Here is a 19724-nt window from a genome sequence, read left to right on the forward strand (position 1 = left end):
CCTCCCTCTCCTTCTCGATCTCTCCCTCTTCGATGTCAACCGAATAGAGAGAACAAATTAATGGGAATATATAGTTTGTTCCATCTTCCAGTCTTGGTCTCCGTTTAACCCTTAATTTTTCTATATATGGGTTATCCAGCACCTGTGGTTGCGGCATCTGTGTTGGATAAACAGAGATTAATTTGCTAGGTGGACGTCAAATTTAACTTCGATCATGGTTTTGTCTTCTTCAATGTGATTGGACTTGGGAATTCTGGATTTGAGTTTAGTGTGTCAAATTTCTCCCCTCTTTTTTCTTCGGTTGAAGTGTTGATTTGTTCTTGAAAGCAAAAGAGGCAGAGTGGAATGTCCATAATTAGCTGCCACCTCTTTGCTTATCATTGGGATTCATTTTTAAGATCTTTCTGTTGAAGAGGTAGGTAATTATACTCATATAACGAGGTACTGCTTGGTTGCTTGCATCTCAAAATGCTGTCCTTGGACCAGGGAAGTTGTACCATAGGTCATGGGGAATAGACTTCTGGCCTTCAATGTCCTCCTTTTTTCCTGGCGTCTTGTTTGAGACCTTCAGCTTAATGGGATTAAGTGGTAGAGTTAGGATGATGATTTCATTAGTTGGTGTAGTGAAGGTGGTTATAACATTCTTACATTTACTGACCCTGCAATGGAAGATGTTTCCATCCAGAAGCTTAAGCCAAAAACAGGTTTAGCAAATCGTTTGTTAAAAGTTGTTCAGTTTCAGACCTTATATTAATTGTCTATTAAAGCATAAGTATTTTCCTGTGTCACCCAGTCCTTTCACACTTTGGGAGGGGGTAGACTATTGCTCGCAGAATTGAACAAAAGAAAACAAAGAGCAACTACACTTTTGTGGCTTATTCACTAAAGGTCATTCTGTGTTTCAGCTTTTGGTGCCACTTTGTAATGTCAAGGTTCTTTTATTATGCTAGTATGTCATGTCATATATGTGAAAGAGATTTGCTAGTATATTTTTCTTTTTCTTTTGAAAGGTCTAAAATTAGACCCTCCTGCTTAAAGTTACTTAGTATTTTATTCTTCTTTTATTTTAAGAGATCATCTTCATATTACTAAGAAGTTTGTATCTGTTTCGATATGTATCCTCGTAAATTTTATTTTTTTTATAAATTTTATTTTTTTTATATTTATAAAGAAATTATTGTATATGGTTTTCAGAATACATAACGATAACAGTATCAGTGGATAGTAGTTATGGATAAAAGTTGGATTGATTTGCGAGAAAGGACTTCACCTACATACATTGAGGGGGTCAATAAATTTTTAGACTTTGCATATGTTAATCAGACAGACGATGCAAAGATTTATTGGTCCTTGTAAGAAGTGTAAAAATTATTTTTTGAGAACCGACATGTAGTGAAACAACATATTTATTACAAAAAGGTTTCTTGACGACATATAAGATTTGGACTTATCATGGAGAGACGTACTATTCTACTAGGTCTAACCAAGACTGTGGAAGTAGAGATTTTTTTTGATACGGAAGATGATATGGTTGGAATGATACAAGAGGCAACTGGAATCTTAATGTCAAATGACAATATGGAATTTAATCATTTAATGGAGAATGAGGGTCACGAGGGTCTAATCAAGAAATAAAAGATTTTTTTAGACTTCTTGAAGATGCAGAACATCCACTTTATCCAAATTGCATGAAATTCACCTCACTGTCATTTATTGTTCGATTACTGCATTTGAAAGTGCTAAGTGGATGGACAGATAAGTCATTTACATTGTTACTAGAATTGTTGAATGATGCATTTTCAGAAGGAGTATGCTTGCCAAATTCATATTATCAAGCCAAACAAAATCACCACGGATTTGGGTTTCACTTATGAGACATGGGATGCATGTCCCAATAATTGCATGTTGTTTAGAGGCAAAGATGAAGGACATGATAAATGTCAAATATGTCAGAGCTCTAGATACAAACAATTTACAGAAGATTCAAATGATGATACTACTAAGAATAATCAGATTGCTGCAAAACAAGTGCGGTACTTTCATTGAAGCCGAGGTTGCAGAAGTTCTTTATGTCATAAAAACTGCAGAGTTAATGAGATGGTATGAGGAGGAACGAACAAAAGATGGTGTCAAAGACATCCTGCAGACTCAATTGCTTGGAGAACTTTTGATGAACGGAATCCATCTTTTGCTGCAGATTGTCGAAATATTAGACTTGGTTTAGCAGCTGATGGATTTAATCCATTTAGATCAATGTCTATAGCTCATAGCACTTGGCCTGTTGTTCTAATATCATATAATTTACCACCGTGGATGTCTATGAAACAACCTTTCTTTATTCTTTCTGTGCTTATTGATGGACCAAAAGGACCGGACAATAAGATTGATGTTTATCTACAACCATTGATTGAAGAACTAAATGAATTATGGGAGAGAGGGGTACTTACGTATGATGCATTAAAAAAAGAGATGTTTCAAGTTCATGCTGCATTATTATGGACAATCAGTGATTTTCCTACATATGCAAAATTTGTCTGGATGGAGTACAAAAGGTAAACTTGCATGTCCTTCTTATTACAATCAAACAGAATCAACATGATTGTCACATGGTAAAAAATTTTGTTATAGAGGGCATCGACGGTTCTTATCGAAATACCCATAGATTTCGAAGAGATAGAATATCTTTTAATGGTCAAGGAGAATACAGAAGGAAGCCTGTTAAATTATCAGGTTGTAATATACTAAATCAATTGAATGGGTACTCACAGAATATAAAAAGAATGACCTCGTAAAGAGAAAAATTGAAGAAAATCAAAAAGGCACTTCAGGTGGAAAAAAGTCTGGATGAAAAAGAGGAGTATATTTTTTGATTTACTATATTGGAGCATAATTTGATTCGGCATAATCTTGATGTCATGCACATTGAGAAGAATGTATGTGACAATATACTTTGGACAATATTGGGGGTTACGGGAAAATCCAAGGATAATTTAAATTCTCGATATGATATGCAAGAAATGGATATAAGAAAAGTATTACATCCACAACAACGAGTGTCTGGTAAGGCTTATTTTGCCTCCAGCTTGTTTTACAATGTCCAAAGATGACAAAGATATCTTCCTAAAAGTGCTAAAAAATGTCAGAGTCCCTGATGGTTATGCATCTAATATCAGTCGCTGCGTACATTTAAAGGAACGTAGTATTTGGAGATTAAAAAGTCATGACAATCATATTTGATGCAACAGTTACTTCCTATAGCTGTACGCAAAGCATTAGCTAAGGATGTGGTTGAGGCATTGATTGAGTTAACAAATTTCTTTAGACAATTATGCTCAAAGGTGAATAAGATGGCTGACCTAGAGTATATTCAAGGTCGTATTGCTTTAACACTTTGCCAGCTTGAGAAGATCTTTCCACCTTCATTTTTTGATATAATGGAGCATTTACCTATAATTTAGCAGAAGAGGCACTCATTGCTGGAGCAGTGCAATTTAGGTGGATGTATTGTATTGAAAGATAATATTATTTATATAAAATGAAGCACGTCATACTCTTTCGATTTCAATTTGTTGTTATGTAAATTTTATTTAATTTATATCTATATAGGTATTTACTTACGCTCAAACTTTATGTGCGTAATCGAGCTCATCCGGAAGGCTCAATTGCCAAAGGATACCTGATGGAAGAGTGTATGAATTTTTGTTCAAGATATTTACAGGATGTTGAAACTAGATCAAATCGATCGATTCGAAATAATGATGGTGGAAATAATTCAGGTCATTCCATTGGAAAGGGAGCCAAAATATATATTGATGAAGTCACATGGGAGCAAGCTCATCGTTATGTGCTGCAAAATATTGATGTTATAACTCCTATTCGAATGTAAGTTTTATAATCAACTTGCAAGATATACTAACAAATTTATACTTATTCAAGGTATTGTTTATAATATTTATAGGAAGCACATTGAATATTTAAGAAGACAAATGCCTCGTTCATCAGATGATCAAATTGAAAAGATCCATGTATCAACTTTTCACACATGATTGATGGAGCATGTAAGTAATCATATTTAATTTTTCTAACAATTCAAATTCAAAACTTTTATTTATCATTTAATTTTTATATAATTTGAAAGTTTAAAATATTATATTGAATATAGGTAAGAACATCTGAAATTCATTACTCAGATGAAATTCAGCATTTTGCTAGAGGTCCAGACTAATTTGTACGACGTTATGGTGGATATATCATCAACGGCTTTTGATTTCGCAAACTTGATAAGGATAATAAGAGAACCACTCAAAGCCATGGTATTGTTGTCAAGGCGCATACAAGTATTGGAGATATAACCTATTATGGAAGATTGATAGATATTATCAAGATTCGATATACCAATGATATGCAATTTATGCTATTTAAATGTGATTGGATTGATGATATCAAAGGGAAGAAGATAGATGAGTTTAAGATGACACTTGTCAATTTTAGTCATCTTTTATATAATGACAGTGATGTTTCAAATGAACCATTCATTCTAGCGAATCAAGCAGAACAAGTATGCTATATTCCAGATCCTGTAGAATCAGGATGGAGTGTTGTTCTCAAGATGACAGTTAGAGATTTGTTTGATATGTATTCAAAAAATGGTTCAAATAATGTTAAATCAGTACCTCAAGCAGAGCCTTTTAACGAGCAACATTTAGATGAGACAATATATACTCGTGATGATGATGTTTATTGGGTGAGAGAAGGTGTAGATGGAACAACTATAGATGATATGAGATCCATTGAAGATGATGTTGAGATGGATGAAGACGAATGACCATTATTAATTATGAAAATTTGTAAGTTATTATTATTCATTTGTTAGTTAAATTCTGTATATTTATTTTTTGTTAGTTATTATTGTTCATTTGTTAGTTAAGATGAAGATGATGCTTACTTTTTATATTTTACATATAGGATGGCTCCAAAGAGGAAACGTGGTGTATCCATGTTGGATAGATTACAGGCTTATTCATCATCTCAGTCCAATCATGATGAGCCACAGCAACAATCATTTTCAGCATATAATACTCAGCCACATAGACAGCGATCAGAGACCACATTATTTCAGCCACAGTCATCAGATGTTGCAGGTAAAATCACTTATTCTACTTATGTAAAGTTAAAATTATTGTACTATCTTATCTGATTATTGTATTTGGATACTAATTAGAAATTTCGAGTCAGTCAACTTCTAGACGAAGAGGTCGAGGCATGGCTCATGGTATTGAGTTTTGGAGCACGGGTCAGAAAGTTTCTTTGGTATTTGATGCTTATATGCAACCTTGTGGGTCCAATGCAAGTAAGTTCAAGAGTCAATTAGGGGTAATAGCGAAAAATGGAACATATGTCCCATTGACATATGCATCTTGGACAGAAATACCCCAATATATTCTAGACCACATTTGGAAAGAGGTGCAGGTAAAATATATTTATAAATTTTATTTTATAATTATGTATTTAGTTGTAGATTATATTTGGAAGGAGATGCGAAATAAGTACTCTTGTCCTTTATATTCATACATTTTATATGATTACTAATTTTGTTAAATTTTAATTTTGTAGGATAACACAGATGTCCCTAGTGAATATAGAGAAAATTATTTAAGGTCGGTTGGTGAGATGTGGAGGAATTGAAAGTCTTATATCAAGCGTTATTACTATGATGAGCATCAGAGGGAAGAAAATCTTATCTCTATACCTCCTTCGCGTGTGAAAGCTGATCAGTGGGAGATACTTGTTCGTTATTGGGGACAAGAAGATGTCCAGATACTTATTCTTTTGTGATTAGTTTCTTTTTATATAATAAAACTATATATTATATTTTTAATTATATTAATAACTTTTGTAGGCACAGTGTGCACGAAACAAAAATAACAGGAAGATGTTGGGAGGCTTGCATAAGACAGAGAGAACTTCATTTTCTGTTATTAGAGCAAATGTATATTTAAAATATTATAAGTTTATACTAAATATAACTTTAGTATAAATTTTTATATATATTTGGATTATTTATGTTAATAGATGGAAGCAGAGGGATTAGAAACAGATCGACTAAGCGTGTTTATTAGAACACGTACTTCAAAGCAGGGTGTCATCGATGCGGATGCACAAGAGTGTATAGTAAGTACATAATTTAAATTTTCATTACATATAGTATATTTTATATATTAATATCAATATTATAATTTTTTATTACAGGAGGAGATGAAACGACGACTTGAGGAGGTACCTGAGGATGAGCGCACACCAGAACTAAAAGATCGTATCTTTGTGGAGGTGATGGGAGAAGATGGACATGGACGGATGCGTACTTGGAGTTCGAGCATGACAAAGCGATGTTTGTATCAGCAATCTAATCAGGCACCATCAAAGGAGACCATTAGGAGGATTCGAGATGAGCTTCGGACTGAGTTTGATGACAAGATTTCCTACTTGGAGGCACAGCTCCATCAGATGCGTGCTCAGATGGTGAGTGGATCTTTTGCGCATAGCCCAGTAGGTACTCCTCGTTCGGTGCCATCCAGTAGTGGGCAGATATGATTTATTTATTTAGTTAAATTTATATTATATATTAATTGATTATTATTTATAATTAATTTTATATCTTTCAACTTTTTATAATATATAGGTTCCAGATGCATCTAGTGCTCACCAAACACATGCATCGGAAAATGAGAGATTCACTCAGGTGCCTGATGAGGTTTGTGATGATATTCTTGTTGTCCAGATTCTCTTTTCTTTCAGTGTGATGGTATTAAATTGTTTCTGCAGACTGGCAAACGGATACATACGCATACATATAACTTATTAGATTCATTTGTATTCATCCAGTGTGAAGGAGCCTTTCACCTTGGTGGATAGCTTGGTTACAATGGACGTGATGACAATTAGTCTTGGGCTTTTTTGTAGCTGAAGTCATTTTGTGCTACCATTACCTACTATTTGTTATCTTCCATCAGCAAAACTATCCTCTTGACTCCATTGGCCATCAAAAGTGACAGGAGGTCTGTCATAACCCCACGTTTGTGGCTCTTTTTATCTATATATAGATAAAAACAGAGACCAATTGTGCGGTGAATTTTGGTTATGTTGATTTACCTTGGTATGATATTCCAGTGTAACCTTTGTTTTGTTTGTCTGTTTGTTTCTTTTTAATTTTGCTTCTTTAGGGCTTAGGATTCATAGATCGCCAGATTAAAGTTTGGTTTCAAACTGTACTTCTAATTTATTGGTCGATGTTTTGGGTCTTTTGCTTGTTGACTTGGATTGATGTGAAGATTGAATCTCCAAAGTAATTTCTATCTGTTACGAGGGCTATGATTTTTGGAAAGCCTTTGCTTGGCCTGTGGCAGTATATAAGCTACAGTTACAGTTTGTCTTAAAATTTTCAGTTGGTAGATCAACTAGTATGTCTTTATTAATTTAAATTTTACCTCAAAATTCAATTCTACTTTTGTTCATCATTGCTGTCCTTTTTATAAAACCTAAGATGCAGGTTCATTTCCAAATAGAAATCATATAGCAATTATGTCAAATTATAATTTTAGTATAGTTGTTGGTAATTTGCTGAGAAATCCCTGCTGATTGGCTGGATTTATCTTTTTCCATAGTTCACAATACCTATCCTTTTTACAGGATATAATCTCAGGTTTAATCAAGTGAAATGCCTTTGTCTAGCTCTACCATATGCAGAAAAGCCAAGCATCTGCACCTTTTATCGATTTTCTTTTATTCTATTTTGACAGTTGTGTGATTGAAATGTCACAACAGTAAGATTTTATAGTGCAACCATTGTTCTATCAACACTCCATAGCAGTTCAGATAACTATCAACACCATTATTAAACTGAAAAAGTATGCATAACAGTAAGGTTTTATAGTGCTACCGACTTTGGTGTCGGCAGGGGGTACAAGATGATACTCGAATAGTTGTAGCCATTTTAATGAGGAAGATAATAAAAACTGAAATGTTATGCATGATTGGTAGCTTCAAGCTGGCTGCTAGTTTTAAAGTAAATCTGACCATTGTGTAGTATAAAAAATAATAATTTCTTGCATTAGACCTTTGCGCCAACAATATGAATATGTTCATATTGTTGGCACATCCTTTGGTACAAGAAGTTGGAAATTGTAAGTGGATTCCATTGTAACTTTTGTTCTAAAAAAATAATTTTTATTGGTGATCTCATTTTATATTTTTTTGTAATAAATTATTAAATTAATATATATTATTTATTTATTTTCAGATTTAGGTACAAGTCCATGAAGACGAAGCAAGCGAATTTCTTGTTCTGTTTTGCTTTTTATTGTATTTTGGACAATGGATATGTACTTGAATACTTATGTTATGTTTGAGTAAAATCTGGATGAATTTTTAATATTGGGTAATGCATTTCAAGTTATTTTTGGTTGAATAGATTTATTTTCAATATTTGAGTATTATGCTTTATTTTTTTTCTAATTGATAAGCAGGTGTATCAATAATGATTACAAGTTCGTAGGCACATTTATATAAAAAGAATAAAAAAATAAATATAATTAATAAAAATATAATTTATATTTTTTGCGACGGTATTTGCTATCGTAAATAATGTATCGAAGACAATAAAAAATTTTTTTTGCTATCATTATTTGCGACGGTAAAGTGCTGTAAAGAAAAAAATTTTTTTGCTACCATTATTTGTGACGGCAAAATGCTGTAAAAAATAATTTTTTTTTGCTACCACTATTTGCGACAGTAGATTGCTATAATAAAAAAAATTTTACTACCACTATTTGCGACGGCTATAGTTGTCGTAAAAATAAAATACTTATTTACGACAGCAAAATACGATGGCAAAAAATTATTTATAACGGTATCTTCTATCGCAAATAAATGTCACAAACGCATCTTATATGACGTTTTTTTTATGACGCAAGTATTTACCGCCGTAAAAAATTATCGCAAAAACTTTTTGCGATGGTATTCCACCGTCGCGAAGTTTTTACTACGATCGAAACGATGACAGTTAAAATACCGTCGCAAGACCGTCGCAAATACGCTTTTGCGACGGTAAGCCATTATTAACGACGGTAAAAAATTGTCATAAAAAATATATTTTCCTGTAGTGTGTAGTTAAATAGTGTAATGCTATTTCGATCCCTTTCTCTTTCTGATGTGACCCTCATGTGGTCCGCATTTCATATAGATGGTTCGGAATGAGTAGGATGTTTACTTTGAAGAAAGCTGTCTCCATATGTCTTGAGTGTAGTTGTTCCATCATTTCTTCCTCAAAATCGAAGGTTGAAAATTGAAACGTTTTCCTTTTTAGCATTCTCTGGATGGTTAATGCGTCCGGTATTGCATGCAGTCCTCTTACGTACATGGGTAATGCTATGTTGTGCATGCACTTGTGCAAATGGTGACAGATAGTTGCTTTTTCTTTTGATTCCATAAATCATGTCAAATCGAAAAAATGTCCTGGAGATGATGTTTAAACCGACAAATCAGTTGGCTTCGCACGATCAGGATGAAACGCATCTTTAGCATGCTCGTGCATGCAGTACTAGAAATTTTGGAGCATCCAATTTGCCGTTTGCGTTGCTTCTACAAACCCACGTTGTTTATGTCTACGGCATCACATTAATGGAAAGGAATACACACAATAGAACAACGTGAACATCAGAATAAGATTTGAAAGCATTTACAACAGCATTATCCGGTCACTTAGGTACCGCTATCAATGATCCAAGGAGCAAGTTGAAGGATCGGCAGGCCATTATCTTCGTTATTTGCTTTGAGAATTTTATGTAAGCACAAATATTGCCACCGTCACTGCCAAATTGAGCCCCATCATGTAAAGATGGCATCCTATATTGGATGATCGTACACGGGATGTCACTAATACAACGGAACATGATTACTCTGGCCTGCTCGAGATCCAAATACCATACTAATGATTTTGTGCTAAGGACATGAAAGTGTTAAGGATTAGGGAAGATAATAACGAGGGGTTGGTTGAGACGCAGTCAAGGGACCGTAACACGTGAAGTGAGGCGTACGACAAAATAAAATAACTGGCACCTAACTCATAATCAAACCATGCGCCAGACCTGTATCGTGTAATCCAGAGCGTTGTTGCCGCAATTTGCAACCCCGGCCGAAACAGGATCCCCTAATCAAGACGGAGAAAGCTTTTTGCCATTCACTGGGGTGAGGAACACGCTAGCTTACATGGATCCCCCGCCGTCCAACCAACAGGCTCGTGTATCTCACTCTCACATGATACCCTCTCCAGGTCCGCGCGAGTACATGCCTGAAACCACTGCCTACTAAAATATTAATATTAGAAAAATATTATTATACCAAATTTTTTGACTTTTCAAAATCTCTATCTTTTATTCGGAACCTTAATTTATTATGATCGAATCATCCAAATATTATATTTACTATATGGATGCTGATGTGGCATTAATATGGGAAAGATATTCTAAACTCCTCTCTCCAATTTTCCTCTCCTCATAAAAATTCTTGTTTCTTATTTTTCTTCTATCCATCGGATGATTGCAAACTGATGTGGTTGTAAGATCTTAGTTATTTGTCTTCATACTTCATAATAAAATTTAAAATAAAAATTAATTTAGAGAATTTTTTTAATCCATAATGTTCCCACGGCCTCCAACTAGACCCCATATTTAACATACAAAGATTAGGAAGGACGTAGATGATCAAATACCCATCCTCGTCGTCTTTATATATTGTCCACATCATATTCATGAATAATTTTTTGATGAAAATGATTTAAAACATATCTTTGTTTGTATGAAAATTGGGATAACGTAAACAAAGCCTGTTTAGAGATACCGTAGCATGGTTAAGGGTTTTTGGCAGCAAAACATATGCAAAGCATCTTTCTGACAGTAGAATTAGTTTAGACCTTTTAATTGACGGCCCATAGATTGTTTCTTCAGGGGGGAAAGGAGATGGTGCAATACCCACCCATGCATTATGCATAAGTAAACATGAAGAGGGATAGCCTTAAAATGTTAAGATCAAGAAGTAATTGAATATTTCTCTTTTTGTACTAATTTTGAAGTTTGCATGTGATATCCATCGCCGATCGCTGGTGGATGGGAAGGAGGGGAATGAAGGGAAATAAGAAATAGAAAGGGAGGAAATAAGGAGTTCAAGACAACTTTTTCATCACGGTCATTCTGTACTACATTAACTTCTATTACATATCATATAATTTTAATAGTTAGAAGGGTGATTATAATATTTTGAAGATGATTTGAATTTCGAGGAATTGTAAGTTTGTGATAAAAATAAAAGTTGTTAAAAAATTTAAAATCTTTGGCATGATTAAGTGGGAAAAAAATAGTGAACGAACGGGAACCAGCTCGCAGGAATGGTAAAATATTAAATCAAGAAAATTAGCCATAGGGCAGGTGGTGTTTCTCGGTTCCAACTCTCTTGAAGGAACGTAATTAATTAATTAATACTATTAAATCAAGAAAATTAGCAATAGGGTGGGTGGTGTTTCTTGGTTCCCACCCTCTCGTGGGATTATTCTTTTTTAGATAGCGTGTGCTCTCGGCACACCCCTCTTTTTCTTTCAATATCTTCCCTCTCGAAGATATCAAATTGCGATCTTCCAATTGATCCCCCTTTTGTCTCTTTGTTTGGTGTTGAATTCGTTCTCTTGGAACGTCTGGGCTTTATTTTCCGTTCTTCCTTCATCTCGTGCAGTCGAATTCCATTAATTATTCAATTCCTTTCGGTTTGGTTTTGAGATGGAGGGGATTGGGGGAAGAATGGGCTCGTCCGGTGGCGGACGGGAAGAGGGATGGCTTCTGGAATTCGGGCTCGTCGACGAACTTAATCAGGCCTCCGATTTCATCTGGGCTCCCAAGATCGTCGAAAAACCGACGGCTTCCAGGTAATTTTGCGTTGGATTTATCTGCCCTTTTGTTTTACATTCTAGCATCGTTTTTTTTTTTTTTTGTGCTCTTCCATGTTTTTTGTGAACTTAGTTTAATTAATCGGTTCTCAAACACAGTCGACTCAACTTTTCTTTCTTTTTTATCTGAAAAAAATCTACTTTTTAGGCTCCATTTTGCTCCGATTTTGTTCTAATTGTTTTGATTTTCTTCTTTTTTTGTTCTGATTTTCTTGTTTTGTTAACTTTGCTTGATCTTATGAGGTCTATCCAATAATCAACAGGATTTTTTTGTATTTTTGATATATATGTTGACTTCTTTCAATTAACAAGAAGTCAGTCTAACGGCATCGATAAGTTTGACAGGTAATTGTCTGAACTGCATGTTATGCTTCAACCTCAGTTAAATCCTTGCTATGCTGGTTAATCAATTCCAATTACCATATTTGTTGCAAAAATTTTCTTTTTTTGACTTGGAATAATTAGTTGCAGGGCAGTTTGTTGGTCTTAGCTGAATGGAAACAAGTCTTAACCTCTATGCCAGATAATCACAAACTCTTTTATGACTTTGCAGTTCTAAACATTGACCCACTTTGCATTTAGATTTCAAATCGCAAAAGATCATTGTTTTGCTGTCTGAGTCTCAATTTGCTTCTAAACTGCTGCATGTTCGATATGGACGATTCATTCTGCTTTTGGATCTACAGAGTCATCATTGGTTTTGATGGTTTGCGCAGGGACAGCTCATTGGATAATTCAAGCTCGAGGAAGAGGTATATAACCAGCTTCTTCTGACTACTAGAGAGTAATGGGCATGCTTGCCTTCCCTGCAGTTGAACAAAAGATGGAGTTGAGTAAATATATCTGTCAAACATAGATGAGATAGAGCTTGTTTCTGTTTGTATATACTCTCTCTTAACCTTTGAAAATGTCACTTACCCTTAATAGCATCCATTCTGCCTTACGCTTTGATTGGCCAAAATATGTTTCTTTTTCTGTTCATTTCACTCTGTTCAAGATAGTACAGAATGATATTTCTCAAGTCATTTCGTAGCAGTTTGCACTAATGATAATTAATGACAGTTTTAGATATTCCTGACCATTCTATGTCTGCCTCAAAAAGTTTTCATCTACTCATTCAGTCAAATTTTGATATGGTTTGATATTTTCTGCCAACTAGTCTACTTTCGAACATGAGAATATAAGCATCATCCATGTTGGGCAAAAAAAGAATAGAATGTATATCCATTAAGTAAACTTTTATACAATTCTAAACATAGATAACAATATAAACATCATTTTCTTCATTGCTTCATCTGACCGTTAATGTATTATGTGGATCAAGTTGTTGCCAGCATTTAAACAAGTGAAGCCAGATCCAAAGCTCTGCCAGAATAGATGGGTTGTGACTTGTTTCTGTTGATTTGAGCATTCATTTTTTCACCCTGTGATACCATTATTCTTTGGCTGCATTCTGTCTGAACAATGTGTAAATTGGCTGCCATTTATCTATTTTCCAACACATACTATCATCCTCAAGAACGTTTCGAATGAAATTCTCAAGTCATCCTAGCACTAATTTTAAAGTTTGGCAATGCAATTTCTTCTTCTAAATCATACCCTCTGTAGATACAAAAACAGTCAATACTCTTCAATCCTGGCCATTATATTTGTCCACTCTAGAAGCTTGCATCCTCTAGTTTAGCTTAACTTTGATGATTCATTTTTGGTACTGGACTATTATAAGCAACAGCTGATTTTAGCAAAAGCAAGCAGACACATGCATGTGGATTGTCTACAATCCTGAGAAGGTGGAGGTATGTATCTTGACCCAAGAAAGAAAAGTTAGTCCATTAAGATGTGCATTTGAAGTGCCATTTTTTGATAGCATTTTCAACAAAAAGGTTATAAAAGCTATTGAAACTGATTCTTTGAAGCTCTAGTGTCCACTGTTCTATCTCAAGGAAGATAGGTCTTGGCCCTTAATAGCATGCACCCATAGATTATTTACCCTGAAGGGTGTATGATCAAGGAAGAATGTTCATCACAATTAGGAGAAAAGATTGATTAACATCAACAAGCAGGAAAATACCAGGAACTACCCGAGCTTGAATCTTTAGAAATTTCAGTTTATACACTTAAATTGAAGCAGAGCCGATTGTTGCAGCTAAAAACTTGAAGGGTGGGTTGCTAGTTGCACTTGAAGAAATGCAAGAGGTGGCACAAGGTTATCTTGAGAAAATTATTGCTTTGAAGAGAGCAATAATGAAGCCTGTAATGTAAATGGTAGAGCTCAGCAAAAAAAAGTCATTAGGGAATATTTATCATTATATGGTGTGTCCGTCAATGTTTTTATTTTCTTAGCAGCATGCCTAATAAATTTAAGGGTGGATCTTAGTAGCAGGAAACTTACACATGGGGTAATTGACTCGCATTGGAAACTCCTGGGAAACTCAAACTTATGCCCATTTTCTAAGAGTCGGTTAGTGTTTCTAAAATATCCACTTCCTACAACCACACCCATACTTGCTCCTGCACATGCTCTTGATTCTAGCGACTAATGGGTGGATCATGTTATGCACTTGTGAATAAATGCAAGTTTATCTTTCCACTTGATTTTAACATGCCTGTGAAAAAGAAAAAAAAAATGTTTTAATGATTATCCTTTTTCGACATTAAATACATTTGCTTGATGTGTTTAATCGTTTATTACTTTGTACTGTTTCTCAGGGGCCGTGTGGAGTCATGTTCTGCGGCTGGGACCAAGGCTGGCCGTGAGAAAATGCGAAGGGACAGACTTAATGATAGGCAGGTTCTATGTAGCATATGGTCTCCATCTATATGTTGTGTCCAATGCATTGATGGGCAGATAGGGTCAAAATGTGGCTATTTTCTTCTGAAAATATAGGTGATGTATGTGTATTTCATAGCTGATTGATAACATTGCATTGTCAGGTTTACAGAGCTTTGTTCCATATTGGATCCTGGGAGGCCACCAAAGGCTGACAAAATCGCCATCTTAAGTGATGCAACTCATCTTCTGAACCAATTACATCTTGAAGCAGAGAAGCTTAAAGAGTCAAACGAAACACTTCAGGATGCCATAAAAAGTCTCAAGGTAAAATATCATTCTTAACTTATATGTATTTTAAAGATCATTCTTAACTTATATGTATTTTAACTTTGTCTAATGTGCAGACTGGGTCAGGTTTTCTATTTCTGAGTTACAACTCTATAATCATTAAGAAATATAATATCTGTGAGTATTTCTATCATTTTGCATGGACTTATGTGGCTGACCATGCTTGTCAACTTAGGTAAGGGTAGGGCATTCAAAGTAACCTCGTCAGTGAATGTCATCTTATAGTACTCTTCATGCATATGAATCCTGTGTGCCTTGATAATGTTATATATCACATACCTAGCAGAGAACCAGATTAACTCCACCGACAATCATCATTATTGCCTCAATAACATGTTTTTTCATTAAAAAAACTGGGACTGCAACAAAGGACTGTAAAATTACTCCAGTCATTTGCTGACTGGATGGAGAATAAAGAGAGGCATCTGTGTTCCTTCCGTCACTCCCACTCCCCCTGAGATTGATTACCACGAATAGATTTTCTGTTATTTTCATTAGGAGATTTCAAGATTAGATTGATATAAAGACTCCTACATTCTTCTTATCTCTGGCTGTGATTTTCTCCAGCTCTCCTCCAAGTTTATAACAGTTTTTGATATAAAGACACCTTAAAGTTTAGAATACACTTCAGTTTAGGTCGTCATTCTGTAAATTTGAATTTATCAAGTCTGTTTCACGAGCATGGCACTAGGAAGTATCTTGCTCATTCTTCTGGGTCCGTTGATCTGTGACTTGCAGGCAGAGAAATTGGAATTAAGGGATGAGAAAGTGAGGCTTAAAGCTGAGAAGGAGCGGATGGAGCAAATGCTGAGAGGCTTTAGTTTGGCATCACCCTTCGTCCCACACCCTGCTGCTGCTGCTGCAACATTCCATGCAGCATCTTTTGCCGCTTGCAGCAAAACCATCCCATATACAAACTACCTGCCAACGTGCATGTGGCAATGGATGCCACCAGCAGCATTGGATACTTCTCAGGATCTTGCGCTGAGGCCTCCTGTTGCATAGTCTCCAACACTCTCAGCTTCACCAAAGATCCTCATTGGTCCTTTATGGTTATCTGTGTTACAAGTCATTTGATGCTGTCATTTTGTTTATTCTCTTTGAATATCTGAGGTCCAATCAATCTTTGGGATCTCATGGTTGCAATACTGTTATTTTATTCATCCTGTATGAATATCAGAGATCCAATCAAGCTTTGAGATCTATTGACCATCTCTCCTTGACAATAGCTTAGACTACATAAGGACATCAACATAGGACCTGCATCACTGTGATATAGGTAAACAGAAGTGTAATGTGCTCCAGACATTGGGGCATGGATAACCATACCTTAACAAAACCAAGTAGAACATTTATAAGAATTTATAAATCTTAGAATTTAATTCTATGTATTTATTATTGACAAGCCATAGTAATTGCACTATCAAGAAAACTAAAAGAATTATGGAAATGAGCAATAGTGGTCTCTCTTGTATGTGTATTATCTTGTATTTTAGGCATTTTTTTAATTGAAACCTGGAAAAATATATTTGTATCACAAACTAAATGCAGAAAGTATGCCCATGAAATTGGACCCATTTAAGTACAATAACATGGGGGCTTGTGGGAACGGTAACAAGTAGAGCATGATAGCCGTGGAATGGCAAGATTGCAACTTATTTCTGACCTGACATTTGCATGTCTAAGTGTATTTATGTTTATTTATTTATTTTAATCTGTATAACATCCATGTACAATAGAAAACATTGTGTCTATAAAAGCATGAACTCTTGAGTTTGGTCAATGCCAAAAAAAAAAAAAAAAAAAAGAAAGACTCCACCTATCTTTCTCGCTGTCACATGTTTAGGCTAAAACCAAAAGACGCACAGGAATTAGCATACTGGGTTCATTTACAGAGATGGCTAAAATACATTCAAACTTTTATTGCAGTTGAGTGTGGTGCATCAATATTATACGTTGCGAAGAGTTGTATTATTTGTTCCATTTGTAACATGTATTCTTCCAGACGTTCTATGTACTTTCTTAAAAAGCTGAAAACAAGTTTCATGCGGAACTCCACCATCAGTTTGACGTTTTTCCACAATAGCAATCTTTGGCACCAGACTTCACCTATTATCTTAATTCCTCTCTGATACTTGAGTCCTTAATCCTGCTTCCTTCATGAAATTGTATTTGTATATTGTTGTAAGAACATTGTTGGACGTGGCACAAGCAATACTGCAGAATACACTCAGCTTGGACATCTAGGAAGGACCAGCTAGGGGTGAGCCCGGTTGAGTAGCTAGAAATTTAAATCTAACTTAATTCAAAATATTTGGATTTGAAATTTGACTCTTAATATTCAAGCTCAAATTTGATCCGATGAAAAAAATAATACTTGAAAATGATTCGGTCAAACTCAAATGTTAACCAAACCACACTCAAGTTCAAGTTCGACCTTACGTTTGTTGGAGATTTGGTACCACTTGTTACAGCAGAAAGAAAGAAGAGATAAAAATAGACTATATCCCTCGCTCATCTGCAACTGATAGAACTGCTTCCAGAGGAAGAGTGCATTGGTGAGTGACTTCGTCATATATATCTTTTCGAGCTTCGTCCATATCACTGTTGGAGAAATCTCACCAAGCATATAGATCACCACATCATCCGCTAAGCATAAGCGGATCATGCTCACCGTCTGTATTTGTAGCTGCCTCCAATCCTTTTCCTCTATATTTGTCGGTTTCTCCTCGCATATGAGAGCATTGATCAACTCCTGTTGGACGAGCACATTATTCATCCTCGCTTGCCATTGGAAGAAGTTGCTCTCCTATCATTCTGATTGATCTCCACCTTGATTGAGCTTAACTTCTCCATCTTCTTCAATCTTGATCAATACCACTGTAACCTGGATAACCACGACTCTAATACCACCTGGCTCTGATACAAATTATTGGAGATCCTGGTACCATTTGTTGCACTAGAAAGAAGAAAAAAATAAAAATAGGATATAATCAAATACGTGGATTAGACCAAATTCTATCTTTACGGGATATGCAAAATTTTACTATGAAAGAAAATAAATATAAGAAGAGATCACACACTCTCAACTCTCATAAACCTTTCTTTCAAAAAGAAGCACTCATCTCTCACCCTTTATAGAAGCTCTCACAAAAAGCTCCAAGAAGACTCAGGTCTCCCATATCAGGGTCCTCTAATGCCCTTGGATGCTTCCTGCTGCTTTAAGCCATTACTATCTGTTCCACGGGGGCGCTCTATGCCTCTCGGCCCGTTTGCCCCTGATAAAAGGCCCAAAATCCAGTCTAGATTGTAATCAGGCTTTCAACAGGACTTGTGACCGTTGGATCTTCCCCGCAGACCTCCGTGGTCGTTCAATTGCGCAAGATCATGCCCGAACATCCTTGATCACCGTTCGATCGCGACCGCATGGCTTTCTAGCCATCGGATCGTGCAAAGAAAGCTTGTATACTGTGATTTTCAGCATTTAGATCAGGACAGTCCATGGCGGCCGCATGGACCGCGACATCTCACGCGATCCATGGTGGACCACATCAAATCTCTCACACTGGGTCGCGCGCGCACCTGCACACTGAGGCGCCTGCGCGCTTGCACTGGGCCATGAGTGCCTGTGCGCCCGTGCTGGGCCACGTATCCCACAGGCCTGCACATGCTGCGTCTCTGAGTCTCTACGTCGTTGTGCGCTATGTTCTGGACTCCTCCGTCTTGATTTTTTTTTTTCCGTAAATCGAATCGGAGATACTAAATCTCAATAGGATCATCATTAAAAAATATGATTGAAATAAAATAAAATATAATATTATATCTTAAATATTAAATTAATAATATATTATAAATTAAATATAATATTATTAAAAATATGTATAGCTGATTAGGCTCGAAGGTCTTCAAGCTTAATATTTCACTGTTTGAGTTCGGCTCAAAAACGTGACTAATGGTTTGAATATAAGTCGAGTTTGGCTCCAGTCCTTTACTGCTTTTTAACCTAGATTTTTGCCTGTCATTTTCAAAACGGGCCAGTCAGGCACTCCATGTCTGCAAGTACACGAATGGAGCTCGAAAAGCTTGATTTTGGTCCGGAAGGTAATTACATAATGGATTCAAGCTTGGATTCCAATTCAAGATCATGAATTGTTATTGAGGATTGCAGAACCAAAACTGTAGATCAAGTTACAGGGAGAATGTATCCCCCATTGATCACAAGTTAAAATATCTTGAACATGGTCATCGAAAAGCTACACAAATAATCACTGCATTTTACAAGAGAAACACTTCCATAAATCATTGGTATGCTGTTGACACACATCAAGAACACATGCATCAAAAGAGTTACAAAACTCACTGCATTTTAGCGAAGAATGAAAAAGTTTTGGGTTTTCCAGGGCTTCTGATGACCAAGAAATTAAAAAAAGAAGACAGAAGAACTAAACTTTAGGAGAAAAAAACTAAATTTTGATGTGTCATTGAAATCATTAACGTATGATTGGAGAGCTCGTGTTATGTACGGGGCAGCGCTTTTAAAGAATTTACCGCTCTTGCTCATCACACATCATCAGGCGGTACGTGGATGGCCATGATGTCTAATTCTATCGCGAA

The 19724-nt window shown here is 35.6% G+C and overlaps 1 protein-coding gene across 2 annotated transcripts; it reads left to right on the forward strand.

Moving 5' to 3' along the window:
* Positions 1–11571: 11571 nt before the first annotated feature.
* Positions 11572–16313, forward strand: LOC140853711 (transcription factor ILR3-like). 2 transcript variants are annotated; one of them, XM_073248575.1, is made up of 5 exons: positions 11572–11968; positions 12676–12741; positions 14699–14776; positions 14924–15086; positions 15849–16313. In XM_073248575.1, the coding sequence occupies exons 1-5, from the start codon at positions 11823–11825 to the stop codon at positions 16113–16115; spliced, it is 720 nt and encodes a 239-aa protein (XP_073104676.1). In that variant the 5' UTR covers positions 11572–11822; the 3' UTR covers positions 16116–16313. The 2 variants fall into 2 exon arrangements, with proteins under 2 accessions (XP_073104676.1, XP_073104677.1); XM_073248576.1 differs by having other exon boundaries at positions 11577–11968; positions 12706–12741.
* The last annotated feature ends 3411 nt before the right edge of the window (positions 16314–19724 follow it).

This window comes from Elaeis guineensis, chromosome 14, assembly GCF_000442705.2.
Source record: "Elaeis guineensis isolate ETL-2024a chromosome 14, EG11, whole genome shotgun sequence".
NCBI lineage: Eukaryota > Viridiplantae > Streptophyta > Magnoliopsida > Arecales > Arecaceae > Elaeis > Elaeis guineensis.

Bases quoted from the DNA above. Each gene is read 5' to 3' on its own strand.
- LOC140853711 (XM_073248575.1), top strand. From the start codon at position 11,823: ATGGAGGGGATTGGGGGAAGAATGGGCTCGTCCGGTGGCGGACGGGAA. The intron at 11,969-12,675 runs GTAATTTTGCGT...TTGGATCTACAG, and splicing joins GAAAAACCGACGGCTTCCAG to AGTCATCATTGGTTTTGATG. The intron at 14,777-14,923 runs GCAGGTTCTATG...TTGCATTGTCAG, and splicing joins AGGGACAGACTTAATGATAG to GTTTACAGAGCTTTGTTCCA.